Here is a 22,410-nt window from a genome sequence, read left to right on the forward strand (position 1 = left end):
AACAAGGTGGAGAAGTTTAAGTCTCATATTGGTGATTTGATTGACTTAGACCCATCTCCTACAACTCATATGCCTAATGCAGTTGAGGTTCAGAATCAATGATGTGCAAAATGACAATCACAATACAGATGAGATTAGTGCTCCTGAATATGAAGCAGTTGATGTTCAACAAGAGGCACATGTTGAGGAACTTGAAGCTTCACTTAGGAGGTCTACTAGAGATCGAACACATTCTAGTAGGTATTCACCTAATGAGTACATACTCTTGACAGATGAAGAAGAACCTGAATGTTATGAAGATGCAGTTGAAAAGGTACAATGGATTGCAGTTATAAAAGATGAAAGCAGTCTTTAACTGACAATTACACATTTGAATTGGTGAAACTTCCTAAAGATAGAAAAGTCTTGAAAAATAGGTGGGTCTATAGAGTGAAGCAAGAAGAGAATTCCAAATCTCCACAATACAAAACCAAATTAGTTGTCAAGGGCTTCGATCAGAAAAAGAGAGTTGATTTTAAAGAGATTTTCTCACAAGTGGTCAAGATGTCATCAATTCGTATTATTTTGGAGTTAGTTGCTAGTATTGATTTAGAGGTTGAGCAAATGGATGCTAAAACAACCTTCCTTCATAGTGACTTAAAGGAGGAAATCTATATGGAACAACATGAAGGTTTTGTGGTGAAAGGAAAAGAAAATTATGTCTGCAAATTGATAAAGAGCTTATATGGGTTGAAATAAGCACCTAGACAATGGTATAAGAAGTTTGAGTCAGTTATGGTTCAACAAGGCTACAAGAAGACTACTTTTGATTATTATGTTTTTATGCAGAGATTTTCTGATAGTGATTTTATCATTCTATTGTTACATGTTGATTATATGCTCACTGTGGGTTCTAATTCTTCTAGAATTGATAGCTTGAAGAAAGAGTTAAGCAAATGTTTTGTAATGAAAGATTTAAGGCCAACAAAGCACATTCTTGACATGAGAATCACGCGCGATAGAAAATGCAAAAAGTTATGGCTATATCAAGAAAATTACATTGAGAAGGTACTACATCAATTTAATATGACCAGAGTTAAGCCTGCCAGTACACCTCTTGCTATGTCTTTCAGATTGAGTGTCAAACAGTCTTCTTCTAGTGAGTAAGAGAAATAAGAAAAAAGCATCTGCAATAGGTAGCTTGATGTATGCTATGGTTTGTATTAGACCATATATAACTCATGTAGTTGGTACTGTTAGTAGATTTCAATCTAATATAGGAAAAGAGCATTGGAATGCCGTGAAGTAGATTTTGAGATATCTTCGTGGTACTACTAGTTTGAAGTTGTGTTTTGGGATTGAGAAGCCTATTCTCAGTAGTTTTACATATTTTGATTTGGCAAGGGATATAGATTCAAGAAAGTCTACTTCTGGATATCTGATTACTTTTGCAAAGGGAGTTGTGGCATAACAATCTAGGTTGCAGAAATGCATTGCATTGTCTACTACAGAAGCTAGTTCATTGCAACAACTGAAGCATGTAAAGAATTGCTCTGGATGAAGAAGTTTGTGAATAAGCTGGACTTTACATAAAAGAGATATGTCTTATTTTGTGACAATCAGAATGTAATTCATCTTGGTAAGAATCTTACTTTTCATGGTAGATCCAAACATATTGATGTGAGGTATCATTGGATTCGTGATGTTTTGAATTCTAAACAGCTTGAACTTGAGAAGATACACACTGGTGATAACGGTTCTAATATGTGCACAAAAGCTTTACCAAGAGTGAAATTTGAACCATGTCGACTGGTTGCCGGTTTGGCAAACTCCTCCACATAGTCAGGAGGGAGAGAATTGTTGGGTTTTAGGTTCCCTCTTATGTGAAAAAAACCCAAATACTTTTGAGCCCACTTATTTTTTGGCTTATTAGGATTTTTTTGAATATATCATTTTAACTCTAAGGAATAATATAAAAATAAGTTTTTAGTCATCAAAATAAAAAGTGAACCGAAAAGGGAATTTTTGCTGGAAAATTACATCCAACATGTTTTGCTTCTTTCCACGATTAGATGGTGATCTTTGTTCGGATCAGACTGAAATTTGGTGAGTATTTAGAAGACTTATTATTCTTCATTCTAAACAGTGGAGATCAAGTTTCGACAGTTGGATTTTTGGTATTTTTAGTTCGAAGTTACTGTTCATATTTTTCTTCCCTGCACCAACCAGTTTGACTTTTTTTTACGATCAGACGGTCATTGGTGGTCTGATGAGGCTAAAATTTGGTGAGCATGTTCGGGATAAGTTGTTCTTTGATATGAATGATGGAGAACATATTTGAACAATAAGAACGCATCCGTTTCGTATGAACAGTAGCTAGTTTGGTAATATTTCTCCATTCCCTTATTTATTTCTTGTTGTTCGATTGATTTGTTGTTAAGTATTTGTTTGAGGATTATAATGGTTGCTTATTGTTGCTGGAAACACTAATTTTTATAGTGGAGCTCTTTTTACTTGGATCAGGAAATGTTCCGTAGTTTTTATCCTTCATATTGAAAGGGTTTTTCACGCTAAAAATTTTGGTGTTTTTGTGTTATTGTTTTTAAACATCTTAAGACATGTTTTATCATATTTATTTTAGTTGAATTTTTACTTAATCTTCACTCCTCATATATTCATTCAAGTGCTTCCCTACAATTTCCTTGCAGCATACTTCAAAACGCTAGTATTTTATTTTTTGGTATCTTAATTTTTTCCCATAATATCCCACCTATCTACAAGTACGAACAACCCTTTTATGCTTATGTTTTGAGTACTAGAAATGCAGATTTTAAAATTTTCAAAATATAGTAAGTGGGATATTATACACGTAACCATCCTACCGGATAAACTTCTACTAACATAAATTATTATTGTAATCCAGATTTAATATAAAATATCTCTAAACTGTAATCATATTATTAATTACTAAGAATGGTACTTCAAAGGTATAGAGCTTTCTTAAATAAACATCAAATTAATCTTGTCAAAATTATACATTATCGTATCCGAAAATTTGATAAAAAACAAATCAATCTGATATTTTTTCCCCTGCAATGTCAAGGAGAAAGAAATCCAGATTTCTGTACTTTGATTAAATAAAATAAATAAAAATTATTGCTATTTAAACCTTAGAAGTCCAAATCGAACCTGCATCAATACATCAACTGCAACCCGATTATTAATTGAACTTACAACAGAACTTTGACACCAACAATCAAAAGGCGGGCAAGTCATATTGGTGCATATTTGAACCCACATCACTCGGTGTTAACATAGCATTATTAATTTCAAAATAATAAGAAGGAAATTTGCAAAATCCAAATCTTCTATTTTATGTGTGTGTTTTTGTTTGTATCTCTGTGTGTGTATCTCCTTTTTGCCCCCGTACTGCCTCTTATTCTGGAATGCGGCACAACCCTGTACAGCCCATCTGCGTGGCTTTGCTTAAACCTCCTTGTTTTGCCTCCTTCAAGCTCCACACTCTACTGGTTAGATGATCTGCTCAAGCATTACCTGAGTTTATTAGAGAATAAACCTATCGCCAAATATTAATATTAGTAAAATGCAACTGCATTTACATAAATCAAACATCATCTTCAGCAAAGCACATAAAGTCAACACCATAAAGATTCTTGTGGGTTGCTCCTGTTGACACAACAATTTCTAGAAGAAGAGAACCATAGTATGAATTTCTCAGATAACCAAATTATGAGAGAAATTCAAAAGACTTCACGCGCAGCTTCAAATATAAGGATAAGGCAAAGAAAAAAAATTCCATAGCAGTTCAACTCAGCAAAATATAGGAAGAACAAACAGGAAGTTGATTATCAATTGAACATGTAGAGAAGAACTCATAACTAGAGATTCTTGTGCTGTGCATAACATATACCAAATATACCAGAAGTATATGCAGCATTGGAGAAATATTTCAACGCAACAAGTTCTTACTCGAGATTTTTCATTATATCTTTCGCTTCTCTCACAGCCGAGCTAACAGCATAGAGCACTGTTTTTTTAACCTGGAAGGAGGAAAACATATTACTTCTTTTTAAAAAAATATTACTTAACTGGAAAGGCTTATTTTCTTAAAAAATAAAGTTCAAAGGCTTATATAATTCAGTGCACTTCAAAGGTTAATTGTGACATTAATAATTTTTCTTCTTCCTAAACGAAGTTCTTAGAGAAAATAAACTTTTAATTTTTTATTCTTTATTTTGTTTACATTTAGAAGATATATATATAGATTAGTTATTCTTATTTTATTTGAACTTTAATTATAGAATATAATTATACTATTAGAACTTTAAATAATATAATATTCTATTTAACATAAAATCGTTATCAACACTTCCTCTCAAGTTGGCGCAAAGATATCACACATGCCCAACTTGCAAATCAAATTTTGAAGAGATTTGTTGCATAATCTTTTAGTGTCACCAGAAGATACATGATATAAGCATAGAGAGCCACCAACCACCTTTTCTTTTATGAAGTGTCGATCAATCTCAATGTGTTTTGTCCTATCATGTTAAACTCGATTATGAGCAATGTTAATTGTTATTTTATTGTCACAAAACAAGGATAGTTTATCATTTTTAAACAGTTTTAACTCCCTCATTAGCTTTTACAACCATAGTATTTCACATACTTCTTGAGCCATTACTCTATATTTTACCTCAGTACTGGAGTGAACAACCACACTTTGTTTCTGACTTTTCCATGTAATTAAGTTGCCTTCTACAAGTGTGCAGTAACCTGTAGTTGATCTTCTATCATCTAGGGAACCAGCCCAATCGGCATCTGTAAATATTTCTATTTTAATGTGACTATGCTTAGAAAAGAGCAGATCTTTTCCTGATGCAAACTTCAGGTATCGTAATATGCGGAAGACAACATGTAAATGAGTCTCACAAGGATCATGCATGTACTGGCTCACAAGACTAACTACATATGCTATATCGGGTCTGGTATGTGAGAGATAAATAAGTCTTTCAACTAATCTCTGGTATCTTCCCAAGTCAACTGATGTACCACTACCTGCTTGCAATTTGTGGTTGCTCTTAATAGGTGATTCTGCCGGCTTGCAATCCATTATACCAGTCTCATCTACTAAGTATAAGATACAATTCTTTTGAGAAATGAAGATCCCTTTATTGGATCTGCCAACTTCAATCCCCAAGAAATATTGCAATGTTACCAAATATTTTATTTCAAACTCTTGAGCAAAAAGTTCCTTCAACTGAACCATCTCCTTTGTATCATCTTCAGTCACCACAATATCATCAACATAAACAATGAGAAGAGCGACTTTACCCTCACGATGTTTAATAAATAAGGTACGATCCGCCTTACTTTGTTGATATCCAAAAGAGATCATAACTGTTCTAAACCGTTCAAACCATGCTCTTGGAGACTGCTTTAGTCCATATAAAACTTTTTTTAATTGACAAACTTTTCCTTGCATCATCTCATCTTCAAATCCATGTGGAATTTACATGTATACCTCTTCCTCTAAGTCTCCATGGAGGAATGCACTTTTTATATCAAACTGCTGTAAATTCCAATCAAGATTAGCTGCGCAAGACAAAAGTATTCTAATTGTGTTCATCTTTGCAACATGTGCAAATGTCTTCTGATAGTCAATCTCATAGGTTTGAGTAAATCATTTAGCCACCAATCTATCTTTGTACCTTTCGATTGATCCGTCTGCTTTGTGTTTTACAGTGAACACCTAGTTGCAACCAATTATCTTCTTTCCCTGTGGAGGTGAAACAAGTTCCCAAGTTTCATTCTTTGTCAATGCTCTCATTTCTTCAATCATGGCTTTCTTCCACTTGGGATCTCCTAGAGCTTATCTCTAATCCTGTGGAATAGACACAGATGAAACAGACAAGACAAAGGCTCTATAAAAGGGTGATAAAGAGTCAGAGGAAACAAAGTTAGATATAGGGTGTTTAGTGCAAGTTCTCGTTCCCTCTCTAATAGCAATAAGTTTATATGATAAATTACAAAATAAAGATAACTTATCAGTATCTTCTGAAACCAAAGAAAATTCTTGACCTGGGACAGACTGCATAATGACTTTTTCAGACTTCTCTCTCATTGAATACCTTTTCAAGTTTGATTTATCTATACGTCTAACATTATTTTCTTGATTAAAACTCTCTGTAATAGAATTCTTCCCCTGAATATGATTCTCAATCATTACCCAATTACGTATCACTTCTTCCTTCTCACTCTCTCTTTGAAGATGTGTTGGGTTTGAGTTGAAGTAAGGTTCATTCTCCATAAAGGTAACATCCATAGTTACAAAGTATTTTCTAAATGGTAGATTATAACACTTATACTCTTTTTGGGTAGAAAAATATCCAACAAATATACACTTAAGAGCTCTAGGTTCTAGTTTACCCATATTTCTAGCATGAATAAAGCACACACATCCAAATACTTTTGGGGGAACAATTTAGGAATTTTTTCCTTACAAAACTTTCATAGGACTTTTAAACTTCAGGATCCATAAAGGCATTCTATTGATAAAATAGATAATTGAGAGAATTGCATCTCCCCAGTAACTCTTTAGTAGATTCATGGTGAACATTAGTGACCGAGCTACCTCTAATATGTGTCTGTTTTTCCTTTCAGCAACCCCATTTTGTTCACTGGTGTAGGCACAACTTATTTGATAAATTATCCCATTTGACTCCAAGTAGGCACGAAACCCACTATCCATATATTCTGTACCATTGTCAGTTCGCAGAATCTTAACTTTAGTACCAAACTGTGTACATATCATTTTGTAAAAAAATTGAAAACATGAAAATACATCACTTTTTGCTTTTAACAGATAAATCCATATTAATCTACTACAACAGTCAATAAATGTAACAAACTATCTATGACCAGAAAGAGAGCTATTCTGAATAGGTCCCCACACATCAGAGTGAATAGTCTTAAAAAGATCAATACTTCTATTATTACTTAAATGATAAGAATTCCTCTTATGTTTAGCAAGTTCGCATGCATTACAAAATAAAGAATCCATAGAGGTTCTTTTGAATAATTTAAAATATAATTTTTCTAAAACAAAAAAGGAAGGATGTCCCAATCGTCGGTGCCATTATAGTATCTCCATATTGACTTCTTTATTCCCAATAGTTGCTTGATTTCCAATTAAGTTCAGATGTCTATCCAAGACATATAAACCATCTTGCAGTATATCAGTGTCAATCCTCTTCTCGGTTTGAAGATCTTGAAAGATGCAATGTTCAGGAAAAAATTTAATTTTACAGTTGAGATCTCTAGTTATGGCACTAATAGATAAAAGATTATCAAAAAAATTAGACACATGTAAAACTGAAGACAGTGTAATAATAGAAATACAATTAATGGAACCTATTCCTGAGACGGGGGTGTATCACCCATCTACTATACGGATATTATTCCCTTTAGTACAAGAAGAATAGGTTAAAAATTCTTTAGAATAGCCTGTCATGTGTCTGTTAGCTCCAGAGTCTATGAACCAATTATCAAGAGTGGAAATAGAATAAACAATACATGATTTTACCATATTTGATGTGCCAACAGTTGATGGAAAGTTAAGTTGACTCAGAAGACGCTTTAGATTTTCAATTTATTATGTGGAAAAGACTCCAATGGATGGTGAACCAGGTGTTTCCATAGTTTCAACAAAATTTGTTTGAGCTCTTGTGGTTTCACCTCTTCTTCCTCCCTGATTTCTAATTGGTCTTCCATGCAACTTCCAACAAGTTTCCCTAATGTGTCTTGCCTTGCCACAATAGTCACATTTCCATATATATCTGGATTGATCAGACTGAGTAACTAATCCAGCTTTTTCAACTGGTGCAATGTGAAACATGACATTTATTCTACTCCCTTCTTACTAAACATAAGCATAAGTTTGTTCTAATGAAGGAAAAAGATTCTTACCAAGTACTTGGACCCGTATTTGATCATATTCGGTGTTCAAACTAGGTAAAAAATTATAAAATTCGTTCTTTTTCTATCAATTTCTAAAATTTGACTGCATTTACAGGGTACTCTACTTGAAAATCTTGATAGTAATCTAATTCCTACCATAATCCATTTAGTTTAGAAAAATATTAAGAAATAGTGATCTCTCCTTACTTTGTGCCATGAACTTTATTGCAGAGTTCATAAATCTGGACGTCATTACCCATCTGTGAATATATAAGAGATGTTGTATTTCATATTTTTTCGGCAGTGTTAAGCAGCAAATATGTTCTGACAATATAGGGTTGTATGAAATTTATGAATTATGACATTATCAATGAGCTCTCAAAGTCCCATATATTATATTTTAAACTATTAACATCTGATTTTTTCACCTCACCAGTAATGTAACCTTGCAATCCTCTAGATTTGATGAACAATAAACAAAATCTTGACCAAGTAAGATAATTAGTTCCATCAAGTTTTATGGGACTGATTTGTAATGAAAGATCATCAAAACTAATAACACTCACTTTTTTTGCTTTTATCATTTTAGAATGCTAAAAATAAGAAGAAAAAATACCCAATAATGAAAAATAGACCTCCTAGATGCACCAAGGAGCCAAAAAACGGAACCATATTTGGTTCAGCTCTAAATAACTCGAGTTTAATTCTAAAACAGCTCAGACTCAACTTTAGAATGACTTAGACTCGCTTTAAAACGGCTCAAAATCGGCTTGGCTCGTCTTTTCCGGACAGATCTCTGAACGTTCGCCGAAAAGATAATGGTGTGGCCCTTTTTACCTGCATCTATTGATGTGCGGTTGTAATTTTTTACTACTGTTTCTGGATGTGCGGTTGTACCTTTTTACTGGCGTTTGAGGATGTGCAATTGCAACTTTTTACCTGTTGTGTGGTTGTATATTATTATCGGCGCTTTTGGAAGTGCGGTTGCACTTTTTACCGACGCCTGTGAATACACGGCTTCAATTTTTATTGACACTTGCAAATTTGCAGCTTCAGTTTTTACCGGCGCCTGCGAATGTGCAGCTGCAATTTTTACACGCACCTGCGAATGTACAGCTGCAGCTTTTTACCGGCGCTCTGATACTATAAAATTTTTAGAGAAAATAAATTTCTGATTTTTTATTTCTTATTTTGTTTGCATTTAAAAGATATATATAAACTGATTATCCTTATTTTATTTGAACTCTAATTATAGAATATAATTATACCATTAAAACTCAAAATAATATAGTATTCTACTTAACATAAAATTCTTATCAACATAAAAAATTTTCACATCTGATCAGCGCTATCGACACGGCTATTCTTTAAAGGAGTGATAACCAGAACACTCATTCATTATAAGATCCGTGATTAAAAAAACAAACTTTTATTTATTATTTCCCCAGCTTTCTCAAAAGCATGTTAAGTGCCACTTTTATACATGACTGCAAAAATACAAAACAATAAGAGGTACCTCTAACTTGTCTTCTTTGGCTCTGTGATTCTTGGGAAGCAATCGAAACTCTTCAGTTAACCGAATGCATTCTTCAATATTTTCAGGTGAGACAAAATCAAGTGCCACCTTTATACATGACTGCAGAAAAAAAATCATATAGATGAAAAACAGGAGGTTTCTCAACCTTAGCTACAATCATGTGTCAAGATAATTACAGACCACCAGTTAAGGATTCTTCTTATTTTGCTCAAAGGTCACCAGTTTGTGGTACCACTTAGATATTGGACATTTTTGTCTTAATCTCCCTCAGGCTATGGAAAAAATCTAATTTTTTAATGGAATTCATTTGTAAATTCAAACAAAATTCAACTAGAACATGGTAAAATCTTCTTTAAACTGATAATAAGTACTATCATATGACATTCGATATAGAATTGACACAATATTTTCTATATTCTATCAATTTTGATGGAATTTAAAATGTATCATTTAAATTCCATATGGACTTTGATCAGACCAATCTTTTGTCATTCCTACATATTTTGCATTCTCTTCTACTTGAACTAAGAGTAAGTTTACAAATAAATTTTACAATATTTTTGGATTTCCAAAAGGTGCGAATTTATCTTTTCTTTGTTTTTTTTTTAATTTTTTCAGCTTGCACCCCTTTAGGTCCTCCTAGTAATTTTCTCTTCTTTTTTCAAAGAAAATAAATAGGAGAGAATAACACCAATGGAGATGTAATCTATGGTAAACTTGAACTAAAGATAATCATAGATGGGCCAAAGGACCAGTCAGATTATAAAACTGGGAAGTCTGTCCCGGGAAACTATGTTGCCAGAATTGGGTTTAGGTGTTGGGTATGGGTATGAATTTAAATGTCTGGCTTAGTAAAGATAGGGAGACTAAGTCAACGAGAGTACACAATTTAGATACAGATACTTGGATTCTTTTTACATGGAAAGCAATAAAAACAAATAAGTTTCTAGGAAGCTATAACAATTCCATATGCACAACAAAATACAACTTTTAGCACACAAAGATACCAAATTCATAATTGTAGTTATTGAAAAAGAAAATACCAAGTAATAATACTTAACTAATTAGGTATTTATTATACGAAAAAGTTCAAACTTACACCCAAGAACTTGTTCCATTTATACGTCCTTTTTTATCTTCTATTCTAAGAGTTTTCATCACCCTCTTCATATTACCATTTATAATAAGCTCCACTTCTAGATCATCAAATGGCCAACATGCATGCAAGTATTGGACACATATCCCACACCCACATGAATATCATATCATATCCAACATGAGTATGGCACTAAAATTAAAAACTCAAGAAGATCTTCCTATGTTGAATAGAGAATTGTGCATATTAATTTCAGGACACATGTCACTTGAGAGGCTGCAATTTTGTTTTCATCAGAAATTATGTATATCTATGAGTTATCAAAAAAAATATGAAGTGGTGGTATAAAGTGCAGATATGTTGTGTGTAATTTTTTTAAAAAAATTAAGTTATATCAGCTGATCAATTACTTGTCTATTCCTCACTTGATGAGGACATCCTGCTGGAATAAAAACAGCCTCTCCAAGGTGTTGCTCAAACGTCCATGGTTCCACATCTGAATAAAATTGTATCAGATATTCAGCAGGAGAGTTCTGTAAAATTGCAATAATGACCAGGATATATATAAATAGATTCTTACTAAATTCTTCCTTCAGCTGTTTCTTGTGCCTCTCATTCAGGAAAAGGGTCTGATCATGAATAGGATGAATAACCTGAAATAAGCACAAATAAGCAATCCAATGCTCTTACATGACGAAAATATATTTAACAAATAACCAACAAACAATAGGCACTCACAGAATCAACAGGATGATTATTAATGTGGCGAAATTCCTTCTTGTGCTTTTCTAAGTATTGAATTACTTTTGGAACATCCTGCCTACGGAAAATATCCCAGACAGCACCACCATGAACAACGTTTGATCTGCCATTGTCTTCTAACTCCATTAGTGCATCTGGATCAGACCCTCTCAATTTTGGATCATTGCCTTCATCAACGGCTGAAGAAGAAATGTACAGATCGTCTTTCGCATTAGTAACTCTGTTACTACTAGATGCAGTATTGTCCAGATGAGACAAATCTACATCTACTCCACAAGGAAAACTTTGAGCTGCAGCTTTCTCATTACTAGTTCCAAACATGCCCACTTCGATACTAACATTGGGAGAAACAGAATTGTCCAGAATAGATCCTTCCTTATAACCAGGAACATCTAAAGCTGAAGGATTTGATACTTGCAAAGTCGAACTTGATTGTTCTTTATCAAGTTTCTTCACCTTCACATCTTCTTGTTCCAAGAGAAGATGACCATTCTCCAAACCGTTACTATTGCTTTTACAGTTAGCAACCATGATATTATCTTCATGAATTCTTTTCAGCAATATCTTTCCAAATTCACCGGCTCCTTTATCTAGACCATGGAGTTCAAGTGCATCTTCAGCCGCATGTTTTTTCTGCACTGTCTTAATCTTTTTGCATTGCCAGGGAGCAATGTTCACCTTAGTTGTATGTGTCAACAGGTTTACCTAAATGAAATTATTAAAAAAATTAATCTTACAGCATTGGAGGAACAGTGGCATCCTTTTATCACAAATATAAGAATCCTATGCACATTAGCATATAGGCAGCTTCAAAGTCTTCTAGTAAATCAAAAGAATTCCAAAAGCAGACCAACCAATCCTTTGCTTGGAGCAACAAAACTATGAAGTTTAATTCTAAATACAAATGAATTGAATAATAAATTTATTTAGAGAAAATTTTTTTATGCTAGATCAAATCATGAAATTTTAATATATGTTGTGAAATTCAATTAAATTTCTGCATTTAAAACATATCTTCTAGTAAATCAAAAGAATTCCAAAAGCAGACCAACCAAGCCTTTGTTTGGAGAAACAAAACTATAAAGTTTCATTCATTTATAAATGAATCGAATAATAAATTTATTTAGAGAACAAAATTTTATGTTAGATCAAATCATGATATTTTAATATATGTTGTGAAATTCCATTAACTTTCTGCATTTAAAACATATTTAACTTCAATTAAATTTGATTTTTTCACTTTAACGCTTAATTCAACTCATAAACCCACAAGGGAAACCACCATCAAATTCATTTCAGAGATATAAAGGTAATTTTAGCTTATCTCCACAGTTTGAAGTCAAGTTCCAAAATTCATCAAATTTGATAGATTGTAACTATACTAGATCACTTCGAGATAAAATTCGTCTCAGGACGAATCTTATCATTTGGGCTACTTCCATATAAAATGGGACATGACAACGAACTTCACAATTTTTTTTTGTAAAATTCTTTTAATTCAAACATATTGTGAACATACTGAAAAATCAACAGGTGTATACTTCACTTACTAATTCAGCATCAACACTTCGAGTGTAACAGAATAGTTATTTGTTAAGGTAAACTGTAGAAACGCAGAACCCTGAGGTGAAAAGAGTTAAAAAATCTCCTTCTTAAAGCTCATCTCAGATGCTGGATAGATGCAAGAACATAAAAGCATCAACTAGAAAAGAAGTGGGCTACAAGTAATATGGCTACTCGGACAATAGAAACAGAATTAATAAGGACAAAAGCTTGGTCAAAAAGAGTTTGTTTAAATTGATAATATGTATTCGAGAGAGGTTAAAAGTATGATAGCAGTAAAGCTACAAAGAAAAGTTAAGGAAGAGGAACCACAAGTAATTTGCAAAGAAAAAACCATTAATATACTCCCTCGGCTTTTTTAAGTACCATAAAATGGTTCTAAAAAGGGTGCCATAAAACGGATTACATTCAATGCCTCTTTTCATTTCATTTTTTCTTTTCTTTTTTAATATTCCCACCCTGTGAAAAATGGCTTATGTAAATAAATGAACAGTTAAGAACCTACTCAGACAGTAAGCCAGGATGAAAAGGAAACGGAATCCCAGTTTAAAATCTGTTCAATTAGGTCAATAAGCAAATTGGAATATTCCAATGAAATATTCCAATAAAGCAAATTGTAAACCAGTTAACCTCCATCATCAGTTTTACTCACAACAGTTCCACTATGTAATAGAAACCAGCTATAGCAAGAGGACCATCAGAACAGCAGACACAATCTGTCTCAATAGTTAAGCTAGAATTATAGGATGAAAAATTTCCAGTAATACAGAAACTTTACCGCGTCTGACATATCACAGTGCAGTTTCGTTACTGAATCACCTCTTCCAAGCTCATTGGAGAAACCATATGCGATATATGTTTTGGGTCCCAAATCTGGCTTTAATGATTCCTCTGGAAGTCTTGAAACAAGATTTAAAGCACCTGACTTTGGGTCAGTATAGTTATTGAAAGGAAGTGCTGCAATAAATTCAGCATTATGCCTAGGCAAACGATCCTCAAACAAAGTCGATGAGGGCCAATCCTTCAATTTCAACATTTCTGGCCACCCACATTTATGAACACGACCCTCTAAGTAGCCCTTGAAGAACTGGTGAATGTTAATTTCAACCTATAACAAAAATCATTAGACGATTATAGATAAATTGTCTCACTTGGATTCATAAGTAATGTGCAGAAGATAGACATACAGATGTTCTCAAAATAAATAGAATCCTAGAGTATACATCTGGAAAGAATGTAAAATGTACATCCCATGTACAATATTATCCTTATATAGGCACTGCAATAGAATGCACAATCCATATATATATATAAAGGTATAGAGTGTTGACAGCTAGTTGGCAAGAGCATATTGAATGATAATGTTTATTATGTTATCATTCAATGCTATGTACGCAGGTAAACATTTATACATGCATGAATGTATAACTTTCAAAAAAGTATTTATTGTATTAAATTTGGTTTGTATACATTTTTAATATATGATTATTGATTATATTTTAAGATTTGCATGTACTTATGAATGTATGTTACAAGCATCCTATTAAAACTAGGTTGCTCATAGACATGATATATATATATATATATATGAAGACATCTACATAAATATCAAAGAATTTCATAAAAAATTTAAAAGTAGAACTAAAATTTTTGAGTTATGATACAAATTAATCATATATATAACAAGAAAAGAACTACGCATGAACATAACACTAGACATATAAGTATATGCCATTCATAATTTATCACATACTAAACATATATTTATCAGGAAAAATAAAATTTTCTAAAAAAATAAGATTTAAAATTATTATACCATTCTAATTAAAAATATTGGGTCTTGTTTTTCTAGATATTATATTTAATTCTTGATCTTACTTCAATGTTAAAACTTGAGATTTTAGTCTAGTCATTACTAACATATAAACACTATTCATCAGCATATTTATCAAAAAAATAAATTCTCTTAAAGAAACAATCGTATAAATTATTAATACATAATAAAATAACTATTTTAATATTATTTTTAATTTTTTTTTTGAAATATCAATATTATTTTTAAAATTTCATCATGTTAATGCTCGGGAATTCATCTGGTGTTTATACATATGACTAAATAAAGTCAGAGTGTAAACTAACTTTTATATGGCTCACCTCACACCAATCCAAACAATCAATTGCCTTCACACTCCGCGTCTCCTCTTTGAATTTTGTGTTGGCACCTGTTTCTCTAAAAGCTCTCCACATGACCATAGGTTCCCAACTAAGACCAGACGTATTGTCAAGAACATTTCTGACAATCACAGGTTCACTCCTCATCCAGTGCCATTGAAAATGCTCAATTTCATTCTCTGTCAGATCAACGGCATTAGGGCAATATAAAAAGTTATCTTGACTGCTCTCCCTGAAAGCTGCCTGTCTATCTGGAGAATTCAGCCTGCATGAAGAACATCCTTGAGAAAAATCAATTTCTGGTGGCTTATAGATACTTGTCATATCTTCTGCATTTTTTATCAGTTTTGCTACCCAGTTTGCCTTAAACATGCGTCTCAACTCCAAGACTGTAGTACCACAACCTCCATTCTCTTGAGGAGGACACAGAATGCTACCATCCAAGTTAGCTCTCCAATCATGAAAATCACAAGAACTATCAACTCCAGAATTGTCTACTGGCATGCCCACCTGGCTCTCCCTCACATGGTTTGTCCTTTTTGCATTAGTATTTTCTTTCCTATTTGTAATAGGAGCACAGGCTCTTTTTGCAGAGTGCTGGCAGGATGTTTCAGTTTCATTGCCTCCAGGTTGGCAACCTTCTCTTAATTCTTGACAACATGTGAGACATAGATCATAAGCACAATTACTATTGGGACAGCTTCTGTAAAAATTAACAATGGATGTACGGCAGTTGTCACTGGGATAAAAAGAAAAACACATATGGTTCATTACTGAGAGAAAGAAGATTGGAAGCAGAGGTAGATTATTGGTTAAAAACTTGAAATTATTTAAGAGATGCAATAGCAAAGCTGTTTCAGTTACTTCCGCAAAATACCAGATTAAACAGCCATACTTTTGTAATTACTGTTGAATATTGAGCCATGCCTTCACAACCAGACCAATTTATAACAATCATGAACAGCAAATAGAACCTAATACAAAGAGGACATATTTTTGCATTTTTCTTCTCTCTCTTAGGGAGTTAAAACAACTTTTTGAAACTTCATTTCTTTTCCCAAGCAAAAAAGCACTGTTCTAACCAGCAGTTTCTTGAATAGGCAGATCCTTTTGGGTACATGGTAATATATAGTGACTTTATGATACAAGAGTAGAAACTGACTCCCCAATTATGGAGGAGAGCAGAGATAGCCATAGAGTCAAAACCCATTGGTTTGACAAGGCAGATCTTTGAACTGCATTGTTCAGAATATTTAATTTGGAAGAACAATTTTGATTACTTCTGGAGGGTTCCCCATAAGGATGGGGGAGGGATAAGGTGGGCTAAGGAAAAGGGAGAAGATTTGGAGTTGCTGACCAATAATCCAATCAAACAGAAAAAGTTCCTCTGATATAAAGAGTAAATCAATGCAAAACTAAGAGACGAATAACTGCAAAACATGTTGCCACCTAATGTAAGTGGGATGGATGAAAATCCTCGAAGTAAACTCATAACATGCTGACAAGAGCTTCTCATGATTATATATCTTTAGTACTTCCAGCGGTCATGGTTAAAGACGAACCAGTTTCCAACTAGCATATCAGAAAATGTCATTTCCAAGAATCTCATTGATGCTGACCAATTCAAGTCTAGGCACAATGAAATCTTAGTTAGTTAAGGGAACTTATTATAAGTACTTATAGGAGATCTGGGAGTTATTAGGTTTTTTCAATTCTGGAAGTTTCAGATTTTTCCTTATTATTTTTATTTTTGTTTTTAGTTTTAAGTACATACAGCAATAAGGAATAGCTGTTAGCTTTGTACAAATTGTGGATAAATCCACTATGTATCATCATTGACTGTAATACGGCTATAAATCCATAGTGAATTGGTACAAATCTAATTGTTAAAGACTGGTGAAATACTGTTAAGTACTGATAAGTAGTCCTTATCCTATTAAGTTTTACTAGGTTTAAGAATTATAAAGATTAAGAAACTTACTTTCTATTATTTCCATATTTCCTCATTGATTATAATTAGGGTTGTAATTAGCAGCTATATAAAGGACAGTAACCTAGACAATAATAGACAACTTTTAATTGGGGAAGTATTGTGCTAGGGCTTTATTCCCTGTTTATCTTCTTTGTTTCACTTCTCTAATTCTTGTTCTTCCTCAGATATCCATTCTCTCTCTCCCTATATTTTGTAACTTAAGCTCTAGTTTCCTCTGTGTCTCTCTTGTTCTTCGACTTCCTAAGTCAAATTTCCTCTAATTTTATACTATCTTAATAAGATAGATTCAACCCCACTTGTCCTACATTCTATATGTGTTTTCTGACCCCTTCTACAATTTTCAGGATAACCAAGAATCTCCCTTGCGTTACTTCACTCTTCCTTAAACAACTCCTTCTATCTCAACAATCATGTTCATATCTCCTTTTCCTAATAGAACTTACCCAGCCTACATCACGGACACTGCGAGTATCATTTGATCAGGAGCAAACCAACTTTTAGCCGAGGAAAAAATTCCCAGAAAAGCAAGAACTCTTCTCTGAGCTCACGCTAACCTGGTCTCATAGAACTTCTACCATTAAAAAAGATGTCATGTAGAGGAGCAGACTGCCTATCTGAAACAAAATGCAAAGATCTAACCAGTAATGAAAGATTTATACAATTATAAGGAAAAAACTTCAGGCAGATCCCATGGTTATTGCTCACAATGATTGCAATGACAACATAAAACAGTGAAACTACTATCTCTAAAATTGCATAATCTATACTTCAAAATTCAGATAGCATAGTGGCTGAGAATTCTTCTCTTATCTCACACTAAACCGGTCTCACACAACTTCTATCATAAAAGAAGATTTCATGTAGAAGAGCAGGCTACCTATCTAAAATAATATGCAAATATTGCACTAGTAATGAGAGATTTATACAATTGTAACGAAAAAACTTCAGGCAGCTCCTATGGTTATTGATCACGATGATAGCAAAGACAACATAAAAGGGTGAAACTACTATCTCTAAGATGGTAGCAAAGACAATCCCATAATTGGAGTTTGCAAACATAACTACAAAAGGAGTAGGAGCAGAAACAATAAATTCATGTCTGGATCTACGATTCCCGAAGTTAAACATACCAGTATAATCGCTCCCTTTTGTCCAGTTTACACCTTGTTACATCGAGTTCTTTTACTTCGGATCCTGAGAGGAAAGAAGAAAAGCCAAAAGAACATTAACAATAAGAAAGTGAATATTTTTTCATGTCTTGGAATCTTTTACCCTACCTTTTATGCTGGCTTCAACATCCAGTTCAGAACTCTGCTCCCTGTAAACATGTCTAAGAACAGGCAGAGCTTGGGATAACACATACTGCAACCACTTTAATTGCATCCTCCTGTCCACTTCCTGATGAGGCTACAAGAAGCACAAGCAAAAAGTAATAACTAAAATTAAAGAGAAAGAATCACAAAAAAATTATAACAACATGAGAAATTGTCACAAACAGACAGACTGAGGGTATTTTGAAAAAAATCAATTACTTTGGAAACTCTAAAAAAATTAATCATTTTTGAGAAGTTAATATAGAAATCATAAGTTTGTGAAGATATTTTCATCAATCCTAAATGATTTTGTGAATAGAAACAAAACTTTGAAGAAAAAACAACTTCTTTTTCATCAAGTCTAATGAAGTTGAAAATGTATTGTTCAAGTTCCTATCATAATTTATTTGTAGTAGGAATTTTATGTTTACACATTTGAATGAAGATAAATTTCCAAATGAATTCCACAAAAAGAGTCATTTGTTCCCAACATCCCCTAAGAGAACACAAAACAAGAAGCAGAAACCTACCTTCACAACTAACACCTCACGCAAGCAAGCTTTGCAATTGCAGTTACCGCGACAAAAAGGACAAGCATTCTTAATTTCCTTCCTTGTTTTCTCCGGGTACCTTTCCATTTTAAATATTGCTCAAGTATAGGCATAATAATTGTCAATTATGAACATTTAAGTTACACTCTTACCACTTATCCAGGCACTCAAAACAATAGCGCTTCTTATTACAATTGGAACAGAAGACAACACCACTCTTATCATTCCGCTGACACTGATGGCACATCAAACTTCCATGCTCCTTGTTTTTGCTTGCTTTTTCCTGCAGTGAGAAGCATGGAGCATCATATGATTGTCTTATGCACATATTAACAGTGCTAAAAGTTGTGATGGTTGTGGAAATGTGAAATAATTAGTTATACAGTCAGACATGCAACCGCACAGTCTTTTTTGCACCAAAACTATGTCTAAAGATGTAAGAGGACAGAAGGAGAGATATCAATCAGTATAAATAATACCTAGTGTCATGTAAGAGGCAATGAAGTTAGAATAGAAATTTATGGGCTCGAAAATCAAAACATCAATACTCAGAAGGAATACAAAATGAGCAATTTGGAGAAGCTTGCTAACTCGAGTAAACAAATTTAAATTTGTAACAACATCATCGACTAAACTAATTAAAGGAGCGTGATAGAGAATACACACACACACACACATATATATATTCATAACATTATTAACAAACAATAAACCACATAACAATAAATGTTATCACACTCAAATAAGATAACAACCAACAGACAATCTCACACCTAAAATTCTATCTCCTGTGAAAATTCCATGAGTTTCTCTTACTATCGTATACATCTTAGAACACAGGTCCCTTGCTATTGTAGCCTCCCGGCAGAAAATTAGAACCTCTCTATTTAGGAAACTCACCGAACAATATGTACAACATGAAAAATTCACATCCTACAAATTATGTAGGAGCTAACAGCTATTTTGTTAAGAACAATAAACACTAATTGAAGTAATTACCTCCCCCGACGCTTTTCTCTCTCCCACCATATGATTCTTGGCAATCTTCCTGGGCTTTCTTCGTTCTTGAACGAAATTACCTTCAGCTTCACAGAGCTTCGAAAGTGATTTTATAGAATTATCCTCACTCACCGTCGCTTTCTTCGTCCGGCCACCATACCTGCTCTGCTCTCCAGCCAAAATCTCACTGAATACGAGCTCGTCCTCTCCCTCTCTCTTGTTTGTTTTATTCTCACATGATCTCCGGAAGGCTACCTCATTTTTCGCGCCGGAGACTGAGTACTCGCGGAGATCTCCGCTGTCATCACGGCTTCCTTCTCTTCTGGCTCTTTTCGTTCTCTGTTTCTCCATCTAAAACAATTCAACAACAATCAGTGCCCCTCGTTGGAAAATTCTCTCGGAAACACCGTTTCAAATACGCGCCACTTGCCTTGTCCGACGGTCAGCTTGTAGCGCCGACCAGATGATCACAATCAAACGCCAGGATCGTTTGATATGTTATACATAAAGCTGACCATATGATTGAACAGCTCAAGTGATTTTGAACGCATTACGATAAGCAAGTAATGGTAAACCGGATCGTTTTAGGTTTGCGGAAACTTCGTTAAATGTTGTGCCGGGAATCCGTTGTTAGTCCGGGCAGAATACAAGAAACGGTGCGTGGCACACAGACAAGTTACCATGAGTAGATGGATGCCCGACTTTGAAAAATTATTACTCGCTTGCTAATGCTGACGCGTCATAGGATAATGTTTATGCAAGGCTCATTTGGGCCTTGGGATTGGAAGAAGGGATTAAAATTACAAATAAATTCTAAATTATACATAACCATTTTAATATCTTTATATAATTAAAATGCAGTTTACCATTATAAAAAAAAGTAAATTATTAATTTATTTTTTAAATATACACTATTTTATAATCTAACTTCATTTTTTTTTAATAATTTGATTCTCAAAAAGCGTTTCAAAATGTGAATGTGTCATGGAATCTTGTATAAAATTAATACAAAATTGTTTCTATCTTGCTTTACAAAAAATAATTTAAAAATACAATATTCCTGTAACACCCATAAAAAAAAGAAAATAATAAAATAAAATAAATAAAAATTTGTCTATAATTAAATAATTAATAAATATAATTTTTTATTAATTTGTTTTATTTTGTTGTATTTTATTTTATTTTATTTGGGGTAAAAAATGAGTAAAAATTGAATGAGAATGAAATTAGAAATAATTTTGAGAAAAAAAGGTAAAAATTTGGGTTATATGAGTATTTTTAAAAGAAAAATCGAAAATCAGACGTCAAAGTGCAATTTAGAGAAGTTCTGTTATGTGGGACGCTCGGTCAGCAGCCCCGACGAAGCAGGATGTGCCACGTGGCAACGGGTACTGACGCGGTACCATGCAGGAAGCCACACAAGCGATCCACGTGCTCACGATCGAACGACCAGATTCAAATGCGATCGGATGACCCAGAGTGAATCGCGATGGACGACCCACATTGGATCGCGATGAACGGTCTAGATTTACTCCATATTTAATCCTGATTGAACGGTCCAGATCAAATGCAATGGACGTCCTAGATCAAAAGAAGACGGATATAAATAACCCACATCCGTACCAAACCCTAATCCTAGTTGCCAGAACCCCTCGTCAGAGAAGACGACCCAGCCACCGGGGAGTTGATTGACGTCACCCGCCGCCGTACCGGAATCCTTTCTGACCACCAAAAAAGGTAAAAACTTCTCTTTTTGCACGAAATTCAATTTTAAGCTCACCCATGGCCAAATCGGAGCAAAAAGACTAGCCAATTGGCCGAAAAACGCCGGCGAAGCCCAGTAGCGCCGTCGCGGAGAATTTCACAAAACGCCTCCAATAAGGCCCTTTCTTATTCCCGTTCTCTGTAATTTTTTCACTGTTGTGATCACTGTGTCCTTTTCTCTACAGGTTGATCGGAGCAAAACACCCAACCACAACGTGGGCCGGAGGAGCCGCCGCACCAGAGAGCTTTGCCACCGGTGAGTTTCGATTTTTTGTATTTTTTCAGCCAACCGAGACCCTTTAACGTATTTTCTCGCAGGGATCGATGCAAAATCGATAGAAAACAGCCGACCTGAGGCAGACCGCTGCTGCGAGCGATGGCACCATTGCCGGAGCACAACGAAGCTGCTGTGCCGGAATTTTAAAATTGGTCGAGTGGGTTCTGGGACTGATTTTGGGTTTGTTTGGAACATTTGTAGGTTCTATTAGTGCGTTTCGATTCCAGAAGAAAAATTCAGGGAACCTAGGGATTGCTCGTAGGCGCAGTAAATAACTTAGCTTTTCGATGGTCAAATCGAGTAAGGATCCCTCACCCTATTTCTTATCATAGAACTGAAGTATAACTAAATAATAATATGGTATTTGTGCAAATTAAATAAATGTACATAATTATTTACGGATTGTTAATGGAACCCAAATCGA

The 22,410-nt window shown here is 34.0% G+C and overlaps 1 protein-coding gene across 9 annotated transcripts; it reads right to left on the minus strand.

Moving 5' to 3' along the window:
- Positions 1-3,117: 3,117 nt before the first annotated feature.
- Positions 3,118-20,658, minus strand: LOC110810980 (Transcription factor jumonji (jmjC) domain-containing protein). 9 transcript variants are annotated; one of them, XR_015818940.1, is made up of 15 exons: positions 20,376-20,658; positions 19,946-20,296; positions 19,099-19,229; positions 18,926-19,025; positions 18,360-18,489; positions 18,213-18,276; positions 15,072-15,828; positions 13,696-14,025; positions 11,331-12,059; positions 11,173-11,245; positions 11,003-11,088; positions 9,476-9,595; positions 8,687-9,061; positions 3,970-4,040; positions 3,118-3,519 (listed from the first exon to the last, which is right to left on the minus strand). XR_015818940.1 is itself a non-coding variant. In XM_088219340.1 (13 exons), the coding sequence occupies exons 1-13, from the start codon at positions 20,294-20,296 to the stop codon at positions 3,531-3,533; spliced, it is 2,946 nt and encodes a 981-aa protein (XP_088075466.1). In that variant the 5' UTR covers positions 20,297-20,657; the 3' UTR covers positions 3,118-3,530. The 9 variants fall into 9 exon arrangements, 5 of the variants coding, with proteins under 5 accessions (XP_088075466.1, XP_088075465.1, XP_088075468.1 ...); XR_015818943.1 differs by lacking the exon at positions 8,687-9,061 and adding an exon at positions 4,697-7,269 and having other exon boundaries at positions 19,946-20,657; XR_015818941.1 differs by having other exon boundaries at positions 8,899-9,061; positions 19,946-20,657.
- Between the last annotated feature and the right edge of the window lie 1,752 nt (positions 20,659-22,410).

This window comes from Carica papaya, chromosome 5 (genome assembly GCF_054855325.1).
Source record: "Carica papaya isolate Zhongbai chromosome 5, ASM5485532v1, whole genome shotgun sequence".
Lineage (NCBI taxonomy): Eukaryota > Viridiplantae > Streptophyta > Magnoliopsida > Brassicales > Caricaceae > Carica > Carica papaya.

What these genes read in the sequence shown, in the direction of transcription:
- LOC110810980 (XM_088219338.1), bottom strand. Translation starts at nt 20,296, where the DNA reads ATGGAGAAACAGAGAACGAAAAGAGCCAGAAGAGAAGGAAGCCGTGAT. An exon ending in TTTGAGTGCCTGGATAAGTG is followed by an intron (nt 19,026 to 19,098) that starts GTAAGAGTGTAA and finishes TAAAATGGAAAG; the next exon opens with GTACCCGGAGAAAACAAGGA. An exon ending in ATAATCATCCTGTTGATTCT is followed by an intron (nt 11,246 to 11,330) that starts GTGAGTGCCTAT and finishes TGCTTATTTCAG; the next exon opens with GTTATTCATCCTATTCATGA.